The sequence below is a fragment of the Natrix helvetica genome (assembly GCF_964273705.1).
Source record: "Natrix helvetica genome assembly, chromosome: 5".
NCBI classification, from domain to species: domain Eukaryota; kingdom Metazoa; phylum Chordata; class Lepidosauria; order Squamata; family Natricidae; genus Natrix; species Natrix helvetica.
This window is the reverse complement of record NC_138551.1, coordinates 151,003,566-151,024,282: the sequence shown is the minus strand read 5'-3', so window position 1 is coordinate 151,024,282 and position 20,717 is coordinate 151,003,566. Positions and strand designations below refer to the sequence as shown.

The 20,717-nt window shown below is 41.5% G+C and overlaps 2 protein-coding genes across 3 annotated transcripts in view; both read left to right on the top strand.

The window, feature by feature from the left end:
* Positions 1-17,726, top strand: part of PANK4 (pantothenate kinase 4 (inactive)) — a 28,276-nt gene extending 10,550 nt beyond the window's left edge. The window contains exons 7-19 of one of the 2 annotated variants that reach the window (XM_081954937.1): positions 178-359; positions 1,471-1,552; positions 1,813-1,913; positions 3,545-3,700; positions 5,160-5,272; positions 7,955-8,042; positions 8,480-8,631; positions 9,598-9,653; positions 10,981-11,030; positions 12,172-12,276; positions 13,788-13,888; positions 16,212-16,280; positions 17,405-17,726. In XM_081954937.1, the coding sequence (XP_081811063.1) occupies positions 178-359; positions 1,471-1,552; positions 1,813-1,913; positions 3,545-3,700; positions 5,160-5,272; positions 7,955-8,042; positions 8,480-8,631; positions 9,598-9,653; positions 10,981-11,030; positions 12,172-12,276; positions 13,788-13,888; positions 16,212-16,280; positions 17,405-17,624 (1,475 nt within the window). In that variant the 3' untranslated portion in view covers positions 17,625-17,726. Of the gene's footprint in view, positions 1-177; positions 360-1,470; positions 1,553-1,812; positions 1,914-3,544; positions 3,701-5,159; positions 5,273-7,954; positions 8,043-8,479; positions 8,632-9,597; positions 9,654-10,980; positions 11,031-12,171; positions 12,277-13,787; positions 13,889-16,211; positions 16,281-17,404 lie in introns of those variants that run through there. The other variant, XM_081954938.1, reaches the window with a different exon arrangement.
* The window catches only part of TTC34 (tetratricopeptide repeat domain 34), a gene marked incomplete at its 5' end in the record, with an annotated part of 233,841 nt that overhangs the window by 83,449 nt on the left and 129,675 nt on the right, over positions 1-20,717 (top strand). The gene's annotated exons all lie outside the window — the stretch shown is intronic.

Below are 20,717 nucleotides of genomic sequence, written 5' to 3'. Positions count from 1 at the left end.
CTTTATTTGTTTTCATTCTCCAGATATGTTGGCCACCTCCAAATCTCACTGCCCCTTCTTTGATTCTTTCCCTGAATCTCATTCCGAATCAAATTCGGCAACCTTCCTGTTAATTGACTCAAATCTTGTGTGGGTGTGTGTGCTTGATCCCCCCCTCCCCTCTTGTGCCCTTCTCAGATTTTTCCAAAGAAGACATGGCCAAAAGTTTGCTGCACATGATCAGCAACGACATCGGGCAGCTGGCTTGCCTGCACGCCAAACTCCACAACCTGGACAAAATCTACTTCGGGGGCTTCTTTATCCGCGGTCACCCAGTCACCATGCGTACCATCACTTACAGTATCAACTTCTTCTCCAAGGTAGCCGGAACAATTAAATCAGAAATCTTGGAGCAGGTTGGCGGGGTGGGGTGGGGTGGGGTGGGGTGGGGTGAAGGCAGAGCAAAGTGAAAATTGGAGGCTATCGTTGCGTGGGCACGGAAGTAGCCCTCTGTAAAGGTATTTAGACAAATGAAATGGTGCGTGGTCCTTAGCTCTTTCTGAGCTTGGTGGTAGTTTTGTTTTTTTTACAGACGTTTCATTACCAAACTAGGTAACATCATCAGTGCTAGAAGGGGAGAGAGAGAGAGAGCATAGAGCAAACCTTTCTCCCTTCTAACACTGATGATGTTACCTAGTTTGGTGATGAAACATCTGCAAGTAAATCCTCAAGTTCAGAGAACGTCAAGGACCTCACAGTCCTCTTCCTCTCCACAACCCTTCCAACACTGATGATGTTACCTAGTTTGGTGATGAAACGTCTGCAAGCAAGAGCAAATACTCTATGGCTAAAAAGAAATACAACTGCTTTTTCCCTGTCGCCTTAAATTTCTCCGTGGGAGCAGGTGCTGTGGCCTAGAGGTGGTGCTCTCGCCCCCACAATCAGGAGGCTGTGAGTTCGATCCTAGGTAGAGTCAGATATTTCTCTCTCCGGCTACAATGAGAATATATCCACTGAACAGAACTCCACACTGGCAACAGGAAGGGCACCTGGCCATTAAAACACTCTGCTAGCTCCATTCAGTTCCAACCTGCAAGGGATGATGGGGTGGTTAAATGATGATGATGACATTTCTCCATATCAGAGGAAGAACTTAAAAGGTGCCTTCAAGGTTTGGGGAGAACGAAAAAACACCCAAGGGCGACTCAGGTGGTCTTAGACGCCCCTGGAGAAATGAACACCTTAGTTTCCTGCTTCTGTTAATATTTCCTTCCAAGGTTTTTTTTTTATTCTTTTACCCAAAATTTGGAATAAAAAGGCAAATTTGTGCTCTTGGTCCCAGCAGGGTTACCCTCCCCAGAGTTTGGGTCTGAAGCAACCTCCGTGCCTTTTGCTCTTTTGCTCGGCCTTGTAAAATGTACGGCAGCTGCTCCTTCGGGGGATGGGGGGGGGTGAGTTCCTTGCCAACACCGTGTTTCGTTATTACGGCAGGGTGAAGTCCAGGCGCTATTTCTGAGGCACGAAGGCTACCTGGGAGCCATAGGCGCTTTCTTAAAAGGAGCAGAACAAGACAGTAAGTAGGCAGCCCCCTTTCTCTTCTGCCCTCCCCAAAAGTAGAAAAAACCCCGCTCCCCAGTCTCTCATTCCATGGTCCTCCCAAGCAAAGGAGGGCTTGAAGGACTGTGGCGAAGGTGGGGATTAATTAATTAATCCACCCTGCTGATAACTTTAAAAAAAGAAATAGAACTGTTTGGGCATATGCTGGAATATTATATATATATATATATCTCCCCCCCCCTCTCTTTCTCTCTTCTTCCACTTCCTGCAAACAAGATCCCAATTTATACAGCTGGGGGGAGAACTACGCTAGCAGTTCAGGCCTCCTGAGTACGTCGCCCGACGTTTGCCCCATGCAGCGGGAACGAAGCGGCACTGTGAGTCTTCCTGGCATAGTAAAAAAAACTCCCCGTGGGTCCCATTCACCTAAATATAGCCCCCCCCCCCCACCCCCGGCTTGGTGGTTTCCTAGGCGGGATGAGTCCCGGCAGTGTCTTTTTTCCAATGAAACAATGGAAAACGGCCTGCCAGGACTCGCTCGCTGTTTGGACAGGAAACATCTGCTAAGGAAATCTCGGAATCATGCAGGGTTTCCCCCCCCCCTAATTGTTTTCCAACTGACCCAAAAGGAAGACGTCAAAACCTCCTTTTAGTTCTGAAATCCAGCTGTGTTGAGAACCTCAGCCAGCCATCGTAACGCAGGTATTAACGTGGCATTCTCTGTTCAGGGGAAGCATGCAGATGTGACACTGGGTAACATTTTTTTGTTGTTGGTATGATTTGCGCGGCATACAGAAGGGGGTTTGAGATTTGGGGGGGAGAAAGGGAAATTTTGCACAGCTGCAAAGTTCTACTTATTTTTTTATTTATATCCCATCTTCGTTTTTTGTTTTTTTAAATAAACAACTCAAGGTGGCGAGCAGAACTAATTCTCCTTTCTCCTATTTCCCCCCAAACAATCACCCTGTGAGGTGAGGTGAGCTGGGCTGAGGGGGAGTGACTGGCACAAGGTACCAGCTGGATTTCATACCCAAGGCGGGATTAGAATTCCCAATCTCCTAGTGATTGGCCCAAAATCACCCAGCTGGCTTTCATGCCTAAGGCAGGACTAGAACTCCCAGTCTTCTGCTGATTGGCCCAAAGTCACCCAGATGGCTTTCATGCCTAAAGCAGGACTAGAACTCCCAGTCTTCTGGTGATTGGCCCAAAGTCACCCAGCCAGCTTTCATGCCTAAGGCGAGACTAGAACTCCCAGTCTTCTGCTGATTGGCCCAAAGTCACCCAGATGGCTTTCATGCCTAAAGCAGGACTAGAACTCCCAGTCTTCTGGTGATTGGCCCAAAGTCACCCAGCCAGCTTTCATGCCTAAGGCGAGACTAGAACTCCCAGTCTTCTGCTGATTGGCCCAAAGTCACCCAGATGGCTTTCATGCCTAAAGCAGGACTAGAACTCCCAGTCTTCTGGTGATTGGCCCAAAGTCACCCAGCCAGCTTTCATGCCTAAGGCGAGACTAGAACTCCCAGTCTTCTGGTGATTGGCCCAAAGTCACCCAGTTGGCTTACATGCCTAAAGCGGGACTAGAACTCCCAGTCTTCTGGTGATTGGCCCAAAGTCACCCAGCCAGCTTTCATGCCTAAGGCGGGACTAGAACTCCCAGTCCCCTGGTATCTAGCCTGGTGCTTTAACCACTAGACTAAACTGGCTCTCTTGACCTCTTAATACTCTACTCCCACCGTAAAAGGGGAGCAAAGTTTGAGTCCTTCAACTGAGAGTAAATGGAGGTTTACGGAAGCCAACATTCATATTTTTATCCCTTTTTAAATTGATTTTTTTTTAAAACACTCAGGCATTTCCTGGGCTGTGGCTTCCTTTCGCTGTTATAATGCATGCTCCTCCTCCCCCGTTCCCTTGCTCCTCTTTGGTTGCAATTCCCCACCAATTTTTAAATATATATATATATATCCATCCTGCTCACACAGCATTCTCTTTTTTTTTCCCCTTCCCTCAGTTCGACATGTTGGAAATGGATCGTCTGGAGCGAATGCTGGTCAATCTGCCCTTGCTACAGGATCCCTCCACGTACGTCGCAGACACCGTGGACTTAACCAACGACGTCCTGGCCCGTCAGTATTGGCTCTCTTGCTTTGAGGAGTCCTTGGACGGGGTAAGGACCCGTTTACGGTGAGGATGGGGGTGATCCACCCACCTACCCCTGTCCCAGGAAGGAGCCCAGGAAGGAGCCGAACACAAGTGCTTGGAGCCCCCAAAGTGATTTTTTCCGGAAGCAGCTGGACTTTCTTGTTTTTTTTTCTTTTGAAGATGTTTCGCTTCTCATTCCAAGAAGCTTCTTCAGCTCTGACAGGATGGTGGGGAATGGAAGGATTTGATACTCCTTGCAGACAACTGGTCATTTGCATCCTGTTAGAGCAGGGGTGTTAAACTCAATTTCATTGAGGGCTGCATCAGGGCTGTGGTTGACCTCGTGGGGGGGAGGTGGGTGTGGCTGACTGGGTGGGCGTGGCCAGCTTGCCACTACTTACTGGGTGTGGCCAACTTGGTGGGTGTGGTCAACTTGACGCTACTCCCCAAACTGCTGGCATGTTTCCTCTTTGCAGGGCCGTCCCCTTACATTTTCCAGGATGGCCCCATGGTGTCAGGTTTCCAAATAGCACCCAAAATTAAATCAGAGTCCGGGAAAAAGCCTTCCTCAAAGTTCCAATTTATTAAGAGAGCCATGTTGGCACATCTGAGAAAAACTGAATCTGAAAGCTCCCCAGTTTTCCCCACCCAGTTGAAAGTTCAAGACCTTGCCCCCACACCCACAGGTCTATCCCATGGTCTAATCTTCCACTGCCATGTTGGCAGCTTCCACCCATCCAGTTCCGGTCAGGTGCAGAGGTGCAAAGACAAAGGATGACCTTGGCTTTCTAGAAAGAATGTTGTTATGGCTGCATGTCATTGAACTCCGTACAATCTCCTCTCCCATTTTCCCACCATAGAAAAATGCATAGTAGAATAATAGAAAGTGAGTAGGTGTTCCTGGTTCCTGTAGTCTGCAGTTTTTTCCCTCTGGAAATCCATTCCTACTCCTCCCATACCATCCCAAGGGTGTCCATCCCAAATTGCGTAGCTAAAAGTCTGTGGAGATTCTCAGTCATCCAGGTCAGGTTGTCAGGATAACAAATAGCATCCTCAAACAACTCACACTCCAAGGCAAGCAGTTCCTCAAAGTTGCACTTTATTAAAAGAGCAACTTTTAATGGCACATCTGGGGAAACCCGAATCTGAAAGCTTCCTGGTTTTCCCCACCCAGTTGAAAGTTCAAGATCCTGCCCTCCACTCCCGCAAGTCCATCCCGCGGTCCAATCTTCCCCTGCCACGTCTACAGATTCTACCCATGCAATTATGGCCAGGTGCTGAGACAAAGATGACCTTGGCTTTCTAAGAAGAATATTGTTATGGCTACATATCACCCAACTCCGTATAATCCCCCCCCTCCCACTTTCCCACAGTAGAAAGTGTGGCAGATCTGAAACCTAAAAAAGAAAAGATGGCTAAAGATGCATAGAGTTTTTCCCTCCTCTAGCCCGCTTCTCTCTCTCTCTCTCTCGTTCCCCGGCCAGGTCGCTAAACGTGCCGCAGCCAGCCAACCCGATTCGGTCGATGCCGCCGAGCGAGCCGACAAATTCCGACACAAGTACCGGGAGAAGCTTCAAACGCTCCGACAGCAGCCGTTGTAAGTTGGGGCCTGGGGCTTTCTCAGGGTGTATATGTGTGTGGCGGGAATGCCCGTTGCATTTCTGGATGCAGCCAAAGTTTTGAGAGATACAAGTAGTCCTTGACTTACGATCGTTCGTTTAGCGGCCGTTCAAAGTTTGCAACTGCACCAAAGAAAAATGACTGGGGACCATTTTTTTCACGTTTGCGACCGTTGCAGCATCCCCATGGACACGGGCCTTAAAGCAAGAATGTGCCCTAACTTATGAAGAATAAGGCAGGCTGGTTATGTAAATAAAAAGAGAATATCAAAAAACGGAGAAGCAAAATGGAAAAAAACACCTTTCCGTTTGTATAGATTAGAATAGAATATTGGAATGTAGAATAGAATAGAATAGAATAGAATAGAATAGAATAGAATATTGGAATGTAGAATAGAATAGAACTAGAATACAATATTGGAATGTAGAATAGAATAGAAGATATACAGAATAGAATAGAATATAGAACTGAATATAGAAGAGAATATAGAAGAGAATAGAACAGAAGAGAATAGAGGATAGACAATAGAATAGAATAGAATATTGGAATGTAGAATAGAATAGAATATTGGAATGTAGAATAGAATAGAAGAATATAGAATTGAAAATAGAATAGAACAGAACAGAACAGAACAGAGGATAGACAGAATAGAATAGAATATTGGAATGTAGAATAGAATAGAAGATATACAGAATAGAATAGAATAGAATATAGAACTGAATATAGAATAGAATATAGAATAGAATAGAACAGAAAAGAATAGAGGATAGACAATAGAATAGAATAGAATATTGGAATGTAGAATAGAATAGAATAGAATATTGGAATGTAGAATAGAATAGAAGAATATAGAATTGAAAATAGAATAGAACAGAACAGAACAGAACAGAGGATAGACAGAATAGAATAGAATAGAATATTGGAATGTAGAATAGAATAGAAGATATACAGAATAGAATAGAATATAGAACTGAATATAGAATAGAATAGAACAGAAAAGAATAGAGGATAGACAATAGAATAGAATAGAATATTGGAATGTAGACTAGAATAGAATAGAATATTGGAATGTAGAATAGAATAGAAGAATATAGAATTGAAAATAGAATAGAACAGAACAGAGGATAGACAGAATAGAATAGAATAGAATATTGGAATGTAGAATAGAATAGAATAGAAGATATACAGAATAGAATAGAATAGAATATAGAACTGAATATAGAATAGAATATAGAATAGAATAGAACAGAAAAGAATAGAGGATAGACAATAGAATAGAATAGAATATTGGAATGTAGACTAGAATAGAATAGAATATTGGAATGTAGAATAGAATAGAAGAATATAGAATTGAAAATAGAATAGAACAGAACAGAACAGAACAGAGGATAGACAGAATAGAATAGAATAGAATATTGGAATGTAGAATAGAATAGAAGATATACAGAATAGAATAGAATATAGAACTGAATATAGAATAGAATAGAACAGAAAAGAATAGAGGATAGACAATAGAATAGAATAGAATATTGGAATGTAGACTAGAATAGAATAGAATATTGGAATGTAGAATAGAATAGAAGAATATAGAATTGAAAATAGAATAGAACAGAACAGAACAGAGGATAGACAGAATAGAATAGAATAGAATATTGGAATGTAGAATAGAATAGAATAGAAGATATACAGAATAGAATAGAAAAGAATATAGAACTGAATATAGAATAGAATATAGAATAGAATATAGAATAGAATAGAACAGAAAAGAATAGAGGATAGACAATAGAATAGAATAGAATATTGGAATGTAGAATAGAATAGAATAGAATATTGGAATGTAGAATAGAATAGAAGAATATAGAATTGAAAATAGAATAGAACAGAACAGAACAGAACAGAGGATAGACAGAATAGAATAGAATAGAATATTGGAATGTAGAATAGAATAGAAGATATACAGAATAGAATAGAATATAGAACTGAATATAGAATAGAATAGAACAGAAAAGAATAGAGGATAGACAATAGAATAGAATAGAATATTGGAATGTAGACTAGAATAGAATAGAATATTGGAATGTAGAATAGAATAGAAGAATATAGAATTGAAAATAGAATAGAACAGAACAGAACAGAGGATGGATAGAATAGAATGGAATATTGGAATGTAGAATAGAATAGAAGAATATAGAATTGAATATAGAATAGAATAGAACAGAACAGAATAGAGGATAGACAGAATAGAATAGAATATTGGAATGTAGAATAGAATATTGGAATGTAGAATAGAATAGAACAGGACAGAATAGAATGGAACAGAATAGAGGATAGACAGAATAGAATAGAATATTGGAATGTAGAATAGAATCGAATAGAGAATATACAGAATAGAATAGAATTCTTTATTGGCCAAGTGTGATTGGACACACATGGAATTTGTCTTTGGTGTACATAATAAAATACATTCACCAAGAATAAAAAGGTACAGCACTTAGTGATATAATAGCACCTCTCTTCCTATATAAATCCTGGCGAGAGTTAATGGGGGAGCAAAATTTGCTATAAATAAGCCAGGGGTAGTTTTAAAACGCAGAACATCCCCCCACCCCCACCCCCAAATAGTATAACTGACTCTTTTCTCCTCCTTTTTCCTTCTCAGCGCATACGGCACCCTAACAGTGAGAAGTTTACTGGATACAAGGGAACACTGCTTGAATGAATTTAACTTCCCCGATCCCTACTCCAAGGTAAGGCCTCTTCCTCGCTGCCCTGGAGGGCGGACCCATCTCTTTTGAGCCCTGACCCAGTTTTGCTTCCCTATCCCATCCATTTGGGGAAGGGAGGGAGAAAGGAAAAAGGAAGGAAGAAGGAAAAGGAGGGAGGGAGGGAGGGAGGAAGAGATGGGGAGGGAAGGAAGATAGAAAGAAAAATGAAGAAAGAAGGGAAAGGGGAGAGGGAGGAAGAGATGGGAAGGAAGGAAGATGAGAATGGGAAAGAGGGGGAAGGAAGGAAGAGATGGAAAGATCCTTTTGAAAGGAAGATGAATGAATTTATTCTGTCTCCTGTAACTCAAGAGAGACTCGGTTGCAACTAAGGAAGACTAACTCCCCCCCTCCCTCTCTCTCCCCCTACCCCCCCCCTCTCTCTTTCTCTCTCTCTCTCTTTCTTTCTCTCTCTCTCTCAGATAAAGCAGAAGGAAAACGGCATTGCCCTCCGGTGTTACCAGGGGGTGATTGAGTCCCTGGACTCCCTAGGCTGGGAGGAGAGGCAGTTCGCTCTGGTGAAGGGTCTCCTAGCTGGGAACGTCTTCGACTGGGGAGCCAAAGCCGTCTCGGAGTAAGTCTCTCGGGATTTGGGGCCCCTTTTCACCAGATATGATTTTCCCAGAAACTCTGTCTTTTCTGACCTCGGCGGTTGAAGTGGGTCCCATTTGTGTTAAACCTCTTGAGTTTTTGACCCCATGACTCTGCCAACAATTGTAAGTGTGGAAAACTGTCCTAATTCAATTTTTTTCAGTGCCGGTCATTAAATAAACAGTCACTAAATAAACTTGTAAGTCGAATACGTCCTGCATTGCTTTGGACAAGGGCGAATCCAGCCAAAAGTTCTGCTTTGAAATTGGAAATAATCTGCTTTTTAGTCTAAAAAGCACCTTCACCACCTAATCTTAATTTGAAGAAGCAAAGCAGGGGTGAAATTGCCATTGGTTCTGCGAACCTGTAGTAAAAGAAAGAGCTCAGCTAGGAGCTGTGCGATTGTCGGAAGCTTTTTTCCCCGTTTTTTAAAGCATTTTTTTCCTGCATATTGGCCTGAACCGACAGGGGGAAAAATGCTTTAAAAAGTTGGAGGGAAAAAGGTTCCCACAATCGCAGAGCTGAGCTCCCCCCCCCCCCACTTCTTAAAGCATTTTTTGTGAGCAGTTCGGGCGAATAGGTAGTAAAAAATGCTTTAAATTTTTTTTAAAAGGCTGGCCATGCCCACCCAGTCACATGACCCCACCACCACCAACAAGCCACGCCCAGAGAACGGGGGGGGGGGGGAGTTTTTTACATTTCACCACCGAAGCAAAGGGATCATTCTGATCCCTTGGGAAGATTGCTGGGCAGATCTCTTAAAAAGTCACCCAGGAAATCCTAATTGGGCTTTTTTTAAAATTTCCCCAGAACAGTAGCAGGAAATTTCGCTGCAGCACCTGGTTTTTCTCACCTGTATGCTGTTTTCTCTCTCTCTCTCTCTCTCTCTCTCTCTCTCTCTCTCTCTCTCTCTTTCCTTTTCTCTCCTCCTGCTGTTCCTCACTGCCAGCGTCCTTGAAACGGAGCCCCAGTTTGGATTCGAAGAAGCCAAGGAAAAATTGCAAGGTACCGGAAGGGGAGAGGGAAAATGGAGAAGGACCCTTCTTTTAGTACAGGGCGTCCTTGACTTATGACCACAGTCGGGCCCCGAAATTTCCATTGCTAAGCGAGAGCGGTTAAACAGGTTTTACCTCATTTTGCACCCTTTCTTGCCACGGTTGTTAAGGGAATCCCTGCAGCTATTAAGTTAATGCGCACGGTTGTTAAATCTCTCTCTCATGGCCCAACCCACCTCACAGGGTTAATGATAGGATAAAATAGAATAGAATAGAATACGGAGAATAAAATAGAATAGAATAGAATAGGATGAAGAAAATAGTAGAGTAGAATAGAATAGAGTAGAATAGGATAGAATAGAATAGAATAGGATGAAGAAAATATGCAGAATAGAATAGAATAGAATAGGATGAAGAAAATATGCAGAATAGAATAGAATAGAATAGAATAGGATGAAGAAAATATGCAGAGCAGAATAGAATAGAATAGGATGAAGAAAATATGCAGAATAGAATAGAATACAATAGAATAGAATATATCGAATAGAATTGGATGAATAGAATATGCAGAATAGAGTAGAATAGAATAAAATATGCAGAATAGAATAGAATAAAATATGCAGAATAGAATAGAATAGAATAAAATATGCAGAATAGAATAGAATAGGAGGAAGAAAATATGCAGAATTGAGTAGAATAGAATAGAAAGAATAGAATAGGATGAAGAAAATATGCAGAATAGAGTAGAATAGAATAAAATATGCAGAATAGAATAGAATAGGAGGAAGAAAATATGCAGAATTGAGTAGAATACAATAGAATTACAATATAATAGAATATGCATAATAGAATAGGATGAAGAAAATATGCAGAATAGAGTAGAATAGAATAAAATATGCAGAATAGAATAGAATAGGAGGAAGAAAATATGCAGAATAGAGTAGAATACAATAGAATTACAATAGAATAGAATATATCGAATAGAATTGGATGAATAGAATATGCAGAATAGAATAGAATAGGATGAAGACAATATGTAGAGTAGAATAGAATATGCAGAATAGAATAGGATGAAGAAAGTATGCAGAATAGAGTAGAGTAGAATGAGTTGGAAGGGACCTTGAAGGTCTTCTAGTCCAACCCCCACTCTTTATTTAACTGATAGGATCAGACAGCCTGGTCTTCTCAGTGCTGCTATTGCTTTCCAATTTTCTAAGTTCTTTTGACAATTGATCATGTATTTCTCTCTCTCTCTCTCTCTCTCCTCCCCCTCTCTTTCTCTCTCTCTTTCTCTCTTTCCCCCCCTTCTTCACCTTTTCCCCTTGCTGATGCCCCAGAGCGTCCTTGGCTTGAGGATTCGTACAGTGAATGGGTGGAACGGCTCAAGGTACGCGTGGCCCAGCCTTCAACCACTGTTTTGGAGGTCTATTTGGGCAGAGAGGGGAGAAAGGGGGGGAACAGAGGGAAGGATCTCACAGGTTTGAGCAGGAGAGGAAACCTATTGGCTAGTTCAGCGTTTCCCAACCGCAGCAACTTTATTTTTTTAATTTATTGGTTGATTTTTCTATTAAATACAACCCTTCGTGCTTTATAAGTATTGTGTTGTCTGGGTATTTAATTTGCTTAGCAATACCATTTTACATTCTTCATCCCCACCCCTTTTTTCCAACCATCGGTAAAATAAATTCCCTGTTTGATAATATTTTTACATCCTCTTTCTGCTTCATTTTCAATGTCAATCTTACGGCTGTCAATTTCAATGTCAATTCATGGCCGGCTGGGGAATTCTGGGAGTTGAAGTCGTGTGTCCCCCCCCCCCCCCCATCTCAAAGTTGCTGCAAAGTTCAGAAACACTGAACTAATTTTTTTAACATGCCACCAGACTCTCGTCTCCTATAAGACTGACTTTCTGGATGGAACCAGATTTGCTTTTAAACAGAAGAGGGCAGCCCTCCAAGGAACTCCTTGGTGTAACGTCAACTCTTCCTGCTTACTCCCACCCTTGTCTCGCGTGACAAAAAAAAAAATCTACATCAGAGGTCGGCAACCTGCAGCTCTGGAGCCTCATGTGGCTCTTTCCTCCCTCGGCTGCGGCTCCCTGTTGCTGGTTAGCTCCACAATTGATAGGGCTTTCGGTTAGGACAGGTAGAGAAAAAAGGACGCCGCACTAGGAGGAGACTCTATGGTGGGGGAACCGGACTTCCGGTTGGCTCCGGAATTGACCGGGGGGGGGGGGGGGGGCGGCGGCTTCCGGTTAGGACCTTTGTGGCTCTTTGAGTGTTTAAGATGCCGACCCCTGCAAAATTTAAGAATACTCAAGACATTCCAGGGGACTCAGAGATCTCCCTCTCACGTTTTTGTTTTTTTTTTTAAAAAATTGAGGGGTGGTTGTGGGTCCCTTCCCAGATTTTGGCTTTCTCCAGCAGCCTATCTTGGCTTGAGGCCACTGGGGACTCCGTGGGCCGAATGTGAGGAACGCGTTAATTTTGTCTCCGGGTTGTCTGATGCGTCTCTTTTTCCTTTCGCAGGCCCCAGCTCATAAATGTGCCTTAATTTTTGCAGATAACAGTGGAATTGATGTCATCTTAGGTGTCTTCCCTTTTGTTAGGGAATTGCTCTGTAGGGGCACGGAGGTCAGTAACATTTCCGCGGCGTCTTAACGGTGACATGCCTTCGAGGGTCTCTCTCTCTTGCCCACCCTTTGTGGGTCGGCTTGGCGGTTTAAGGAGGCGGAGACAAGGGGCCCCAGATAAGCCTTCTCCAACTTGGCGCCTTGGAGGGTGGGGTGTGTGCGACTACAACTCCTGTCTTCCTCTGCCCCCCTTGATGGGACTTGTGGAAAGCCCCCAGTTAGTGAAAGACTAGAAAGAAAACGGTACTGCTACTATTTTTATAGCAACTATATTAAAAAAAAAACATGCGGAGGAAAACATCATTTAATCCCGGCTAAAAAGGATTCGTGGAAATCCTTAATGGAAGAACTTGGTTCCATGGAAGATGGACTTAGAAAGAGAAGAGAGTTTCTTCGGCCCCATCTCTTCCCCCTCGAAGCTCCCAACACAAGACCCCACAACCTTTGTCTTCTTCCTTTTGGGGCTGGGGTCTCCTGGCAGGAGATCTCCTAGCTGAAATGGGGGATCTGCATCAGGGGAATTGGCTTTAAGAGGAAGAAGAGACAGACATCCAGTGGTGGGCTGCAACTAGTTTAACAACTGAACCAGTCCAAACTGGCTCCAGCCCACCACTGCAGAGATCCCTTGTCATTAAAACCCCCGTCGATCAATTGATACCAACCGAATGTCAATTATTTGCCAGCGAGTTAACACTAACAAGGACATGGCCAAAAGAAAAGGAACGGGCAAGCTTCGAGACGGTATACATTATTTTTGGGGTACCAACTCGGTCTTGTAAACTTTTCCCAGATAGTATTGAAGGTGTGACCCCTTTTTAATTTCTGGGCCAACCCCCCCGAAATCATATTGGATGCATTTGATGGTTATCTTGCCACACAGGCTAAGATGAAAGAAAGTGCACTGGTCTAGGAATTGAGCTCCCCCCCACCCTAATTATGTTGGCATTCCTCATTCTAACGTCCCCAAGAGAGCCACGGGTGCACATGTATTTCAGAATATACCGTATTTTTCAGAGTATAAGACGCACTCCCCCCCCTCCTCAAAAGAGGCTGAAAATTTGGGTGCGTCTTATACTCCGAATCTCACTTTTTCTAAGCTGTTTTTCAGCCCTAATGAGGCGCTAACGAGTGAAGCGATCTTCACCTGCTTTGCCTGCTTCTCTCATTGCTGCTCTCTCCGATGATCAGCTGTGCTTTAGATGCTGTTTTTTGTCCCTTAACCAGGGGATAAAAAGCACGCTCAAAACCAGCAAACTTATGTGCTGAAGCTGATCAGATTAAGGACGCTAGCCAGAGGAATACCTGGTAGGCAGAATCCCCCCCCCCATTTTCCTCCCCAAAACCTAAGGTGCCTTATACTCCGAAAAATATGGTATTTCAGTACTGATTTAAAGTGGCTCACATCTCACTGTATGTCATAGAGAGTGCTGACCCACGATGACTTCTCTCCAAAATGCCCTTTGCTTTTCTCTCTCTCTCTCTCTCTCTCTCTCTCTCCTCTGCAATTACCAGGTTATTTTGGCTTGCAATTCAGGTCCTGCCCTGAATGACGTCACGTATAACGAATCCTTGCTTGTGGCGGAAAGGATCGCGACTATGGATGCCATCATTCGGTAAGGATTGGTGGGCACGAAGCTAGAAGAATTAAGCTGGAAGAATTAAAAGTTTTTGCCTTTGGGCCCGGGAAGGAGGTTTTAAAGTCACACCCTGAGAATGCTTTCAGTCTAATTAGCGCAGTAAATTTTTTGACAATAAAGGCAGCCAATTTGGACCGGTTCCCCGAATAAAGGAATTGAAAAGAAATTACTAAGTCAAGTTAGGCGACTATTAAGAAGACACAGTGACATGGGCATCACCGCAAGTGAGAGAAATGACACCTTTGCTTCACAATCAGAAACGGGTGCAAATTCTGAGAAGCAATAAATACCTTGATTTTAACGACTTTACAGTGTTAAGCAATGGAGCTAATAAATACATTTATTTTCATTTATTCGTGCTCATCTTCCTGGGGCTAAGTCTTAGATAACCACTGAATTAAAACAGAAATATAGGGCCCCCTTCTATTTTAAAAATTGTTCAGTGTTTTTTTCTAATGCTTCTGGCCACTCAGTAAAGTTAGTTTTGTCTCTTCTTGATCAAATAGTTTATCACTTTATTATTATTTTTTTACGCTGTTTCAATCTCTTTTATTCGGTTGATCAATTTTACAGCTCTGATCCCCGACTGTAATGAAAATTATTCTAGATAACCAGGCAAACCAGTCTAATGTAGTGACATATGAACAATTACTGTTAACGCTAACAGATGGACCTCTTTTACATGTCTTGAATTAATTTCCTGGGCTTTTCTGCATTTTGCTCATCCCCTTTGATGTGTAACCCTTAGTTAAAGTCAGAGAAATGGACAAGTTGTAATTAATTTTATGTGGGTTGAATGATTTGCAAATGTTTAAATATTAGTACTTCTGGGTTTTTGAAATCCTCTCCTGGGATGAGAGAACTACTTCTATTTCCTAGTAATTGGTGTGCAGGATTTTAGGCTATGCTTAGATCCTGACAAAAATGTCAGAAGGGAAAAAGGTCTTGGAAAAACATCAGGATGGACAAAGTTTTCATTTTTCACTATTCACCAATAATCGATGGAGTAAAGTTTGTTAAATGAAACTTCCTTTGTTAGCGGAATATCAAAATGTTCGAACAGAACTGACATACTTTGAAAAACAAAAACCAGACCCCATTTAGAAGGCCCTCTGACAGATACAGCAGAGGGAGAACGGAGGGAGAGAGAGAAAATTGATAGATATAGATAGGTAATAGATAATTGATAGGATATAGATAGGCAATAGATAATTGATAGGATATAGATGATAGATAGATGATAGATAGATAGATGATAGATAGATAGATAGATAGATAGATGATAGGCATGCAGGCAGGCATGCGTATAAGATAACAGATAATTGATAGGATATAGATAGATGATAGTAGATAGATAGACAGACAGACAGATAATTGATAGGATATAGATGATGATAGATAGATGATAGATAGATAGATAGATAGATGATAGATAGATAGATGATAGATAGATAGATAATGGATAATGGATAATTGATAGGATATAAATAGATGAGAGAGAGAGTTAGTTGATAGGATAGATGTAGATATAGATGATAGAGATATAGGTAGATAGATTATTGATAGACATAGATATAAATAGATAGGTAGATTATTGATAGACAAGACAGATATAGATAGATAGATTATTGATAGACAGATAGCTTGATAGATAGATAGATAGATAGATAGATAGATAGATAGATAGATAGATAGATAGATGATAGATAGATAGGTAGATAGATAGATAGATAGATGATAGATTTTATAGGATATACATAGATGAGAGCGTTAGTAGGATAGAAAGATAGGCAGATAGATAATTGATAGACATAGATATAGCTAGATAATAGATAATTGATGGGATATAGATGATAGATATAGATAATTGATAGGATAGATAAATGATAGATTAAATAGAGACAGACAGATAGATAAAATAATACAGGTAAGATAGATAGATAGATAGAAGATAAGATAGGTGATATGGATGGATGGATTGGATGATAGATAATAGATGTTAGAAAGTGAAATAGGGACAACTTCCACACCTGCAAATATGGTTTGATCACTATAAAGCAGCATTTGGTTCCCAAGGAAGGGATCCCTTAAAATTGGCTCTGAGAAAGTTACACTGCCAACATGTGTCTCCCCCATCCCCCCCCCCTTTGTCTTCTACCAAGATCCTCCCGTCTTTCTAACCATCTCTCTTTGTAAAGTTGCACTAATGCTGGGCAACTTCGCTGGACGTTTCTCCCATGGTCTGAGTGTTGCCATTTGACAACCCCCCCTCCTCCCCCTTCTCTCTCTGTGTCTCTAGAACTGCCCTGAAGGAAGAGAGGCTCCTCTTGGTTCAGACAGGCTCCAGTTCGCCCTGCTTGGATCTCAGGTTTGCCATCTTCCCAGTCATTGTAGAATAAAAAACGATAAGCACAAACGTATTGATTGAGTGCCTTTTTGGGGTCCTGGGTGGGGCCAAATGGATGATCCGTGGATCTTAAGCCTGAATCGCTGACTGACTTCCCCAGGCTGATAAATCCCTCTAACTTTTCTTCTGCAAGTGCCAAGTTAGTCACCAGATTGGGTCTTCTTTGCCCATTTCAAAGCGATTTTAAAATTAGCCCCGGGCGAGGAACTTGTCCTTCTGGCACCCAACCGAGACCTTCGGCATTGTTTGGCGACAACTTTAGCATTAAACGATAGCAGGCCAGAACCCGGAGTTTGCCCACTCTTATCCGTAAACCACCTTCTTCAAAGATCCTACAAAGTCACGCTTAGGTAGATTGCCAACTCCAGATTGGAAGTGGGGTTTCCTGCCTGAGTAGGGGGTTGGGCTAGAAGACCTCCAAGGTCCCTTCCAGCTCTAGTCTGATTGATTGAAGGAACTCCAGCTCTTACTGAAAAATTCTCCAATTTGCTGATGCTTATTATAAAACCGAGAGGGACGCGGTGGCTCGGTGGCCAAGATGCTGAGCTTGTCGATCAGAAAGGTCGGCAGTTGGGCGGTTTGAATCCCTAGCGCCATGTAACGGAGGGAGCTCCCGTGACTTGTCCCAGCTTCTGCCAACCTAGCTGTTCAAAAGCACATTAAAAAATGCAAGTAGAGAAATAGGAACCACCTTTGGTGGGAAGGGAACAGTGTTCCGTGCGGCTTCGGGAGTTGAGTCATGCTGGCCACATGACCACGGAGACGTCTTCGGACAGCGCCGGCTCTTGGGCTTAGAAACAGAGATGAGTACCACCCCCTAGAGTCAGGAACGACTAGCCACGCATGTGCGAGGAGAACCTTTCCCTTATTATAAATTCTTTAAAAAGAAACTTAAAGGGGAACAGGGGTGCTGACTTTGCCTATTGGGAGGGGGGCTCTAAACACCTGCTAAGCTATTTAAAAGGCTTAAAATGAACCGAGTGTAGATATCCTGGTGTGTGTGTGAGTTCTTTTAAGGGATCTCTTTAATTGGAGCCAACTGTTCCCTTCCAGTCCTTTAATCCTCCTCTTCTTGATTCTCGCAGCCGCTTGGACAAGGGCCTGGCTAACTTGGTCCGAGACAGGAAGACCGACCTGGTGATCATCGAAGGAATGGGCCGGGCTATCCACACCAACTACCACGCCAAGCTGAAATGCGAGAGCCTTAAGCTGGCAGTGCTGAAAAACTCTTGGCTGGCCGATCGTTTGGGCGGGAAGATCTTCAGTGTCATTTTCAAGTACGAGGTCCCTCCCCAATCCTCCTGATGAACCCCCAAAGGGGGCACCCCGAAAGAGGCTGAGCTTCGACTTAGCCAAGGACTTGCACTAGTTACAATTTTAACGGTAAAGAATGTATTTTTATTACCACGGGGAAAATGAGTTCTCTCTCTCGCGCGCGCACACCCCACACACCTCTGTATTTATATTGTGCTTTTGTGACTTAAAAGAAAACAGCTATCACTCACTCCAGGGGCCTGCCTGCGTGTCTGTGCTTCTCCGAATTTGATGCAAAATCCGTGATGGCAAGTTTGATTTTTCCTTTCCCCCACCCCCCAGGGTTTTGTGTGTGTGTGTGTGATGCTTGTATTGAAATGTATGTATGTGTGTGTGTGTGTTTGTGTGTGTGTATATATGTTGTATTTGTGCTGATAAATAAATAAAGGGAGACTAGTATAGATCTATTTCAACCTATTTAAGTCTCATCAGCTAGCCATACCCTTACTGGGAATCGAACCAGGGCTGTATTGCATATTAGGCCGATGTAATTGCCACTAAGCCACAGGCTCTCTTCCTTATCAGCTAGGCCAGGGAAAAGGGTATGTATTTGTGTTACAACCCCTGGTATGCCCAAATATGGGAGGGAGCTCACTACTCCCCCTTTCTTATATATATAAAATATAAATTTGTATATTTATATATATATATGTGTGTGTGTGTGTGCTGATAAATAAATAAAGGGAGATTTGGGCATACCAGGGGTTGTAACTCAAATACATACATACATACATACATACATACATACATACATACATACATACAATTTATATTTTAGCTTAAATTTGAACTGGCCGATTACACGGCCAAAGCTCAAATAGAAATTGTAAAAAGATGAAGGAATCTTGGTTCTTCTATACTTTACAGGCCCGCAAGATAAAGTGAAGCAAAACTGTTTGAAAAGGCCCATTTTTAGAAGGACGCTATTTCTATACCAAAAAGCATCATTAGCTTAATGTTAATGTGAACAATATTAGAATTCTTTGGGATAGACAAGCATGGAAGAGTAGAGGATGCTTCTTATAGTGACCATATGCTGAAGAATAATCACATTAACCACTAGAAACCTAGGCACTTCTTCCATATATATCCCTTGACAGCTGTAGTTCACCAAACTAGCCACTGGAGGGCAGATTTTTCCAGTGCAAGTCTGCAAGTACCCTAATTTATCACTAGAGGGCAGACTGGCGTATTTCTTGGAGGCAGCACTACTAAACGTAGCCACCAGAGGGCAGACGTCACTGTTCCCATTGCAGCCTGCATGTGTGCATAATATGAAGCTGCTGTACTAAAATTAGTCACCAAGGGACAGATTTGATCATTTATTTTTAACCTGTTGAGGCCGCAGTTCCTAATGTCAACATTAGAGGGACGTATGTATGTATGCGTATGTGTGTGTCTCAATTTTACACAGGAATCTCAATTTTACACTGGAAAAGACCCGAATACAACAAAACCAGCATACCTACACCCGTGAAAATCTATGAAAACATATATGTTTTCGTAGATTTTCGTAGATACATATATATATATATGTATAAGCTGCAGTTCCAAAATCAAGCACCGGAGGGCAGACCTCCCTTTATTTTTTGCCTTTGTGGATGCAGTTCCTAAATTAACCATTAGATGGCAGATTTTTAAATGTGTTTGTGTACACACACACAAACACAAACACACACACACCACCTACCTACCTAAGACCATTCCCAAAGTTTGAATCTGCAGTTCCCAAATTCACAACTGGAGGGCAGGTTTTCTGAATGTGTATACAATATATATAAACATGCTTTACTAAAATTAGCCAGTGGAGGGCAATCTTTTTTCATCTATCTAATCTATCATCTCTCACCTAATCTATCATCTCTTAACATCTCATCAGGGATGGGTTTCTGCCAGCATTATTGCCGGTTCGGTGTGCAAACTGGTAAGAATCCACTTCTGCATCTCTTTTATTATCTATCATCTTTATTACCTATATATCTCATCACCTCACCTATCTACTATCTCACCTAGCATATCTATCTATCTATCTATCTATCTATCTATCTATCTATCTATCTATCTATCTATCTATCTATCTCTTTCTATCTATCTATCTCTTTCTATCTTTCTTTCTATCTATCTATCTATCTATCTCTTTCTATCTATCTATCTATCTATCTATCTATCTATCATCTATCTATCAATCATCTATCTATCTATCTATCATCTATCTATCATCTATCTATCATCTATCTATCATCAATCATCTATCTATCATCTATCTATCTATCTATCTATCAATCATCTATCTATCATCTATCTATCTATCTATCATCTATCTATCTATCATCTATCTCTATCTTTCTTTCTTTCTTTCTATCTATCTATCAATCATCTATCTATCATCTATCTATCTATCTATCATCTATCTATCATCTATCTATCATCAATCATCTATCTATCATCTATCTATCTATCTATCTATCAATCATCTATCTATCTATCTATCTATCTATCATCTATCTATCTATCTATCATCTATCTATCATCAATCATCTATCTATCATCTATCTATCTATCTATCTATCAATCATCTATCTATCATCTATCTATCTATCATCTATCTATCTATCATCTATCTCTTTCTTTCTTTCTTTCTATCTATCAATCATCTATCTATCATCTATCTATCTATCATCTATCTATCATCAATCATCTATCTATCATCTATCTATCTATCTATCAATCATCTATCTATCTATCTATCATCTATCTATCATCTATCTATCTATCTATCATCTATCTATCATCAATCATCTATCTATCATCTATCTATCTATCTATCTATCTATCTATCTATCTATCTATCTATCAATCATCTATCTATCATCTATCTATCTATCATCTATCTATCTCTATCTTTCTTTCTTTCTATCAATCATCTATCTATCATCTATATATCTATCTATCATCTATCTATCATCTATCTATCATCAATCATCTATCATCTATCTATCAATCATCTATCTATCATCTATCTATCATCTATCTATCTCATCTATCTATCTATCAATCATCTATCTATCATCTATCTATCTATCT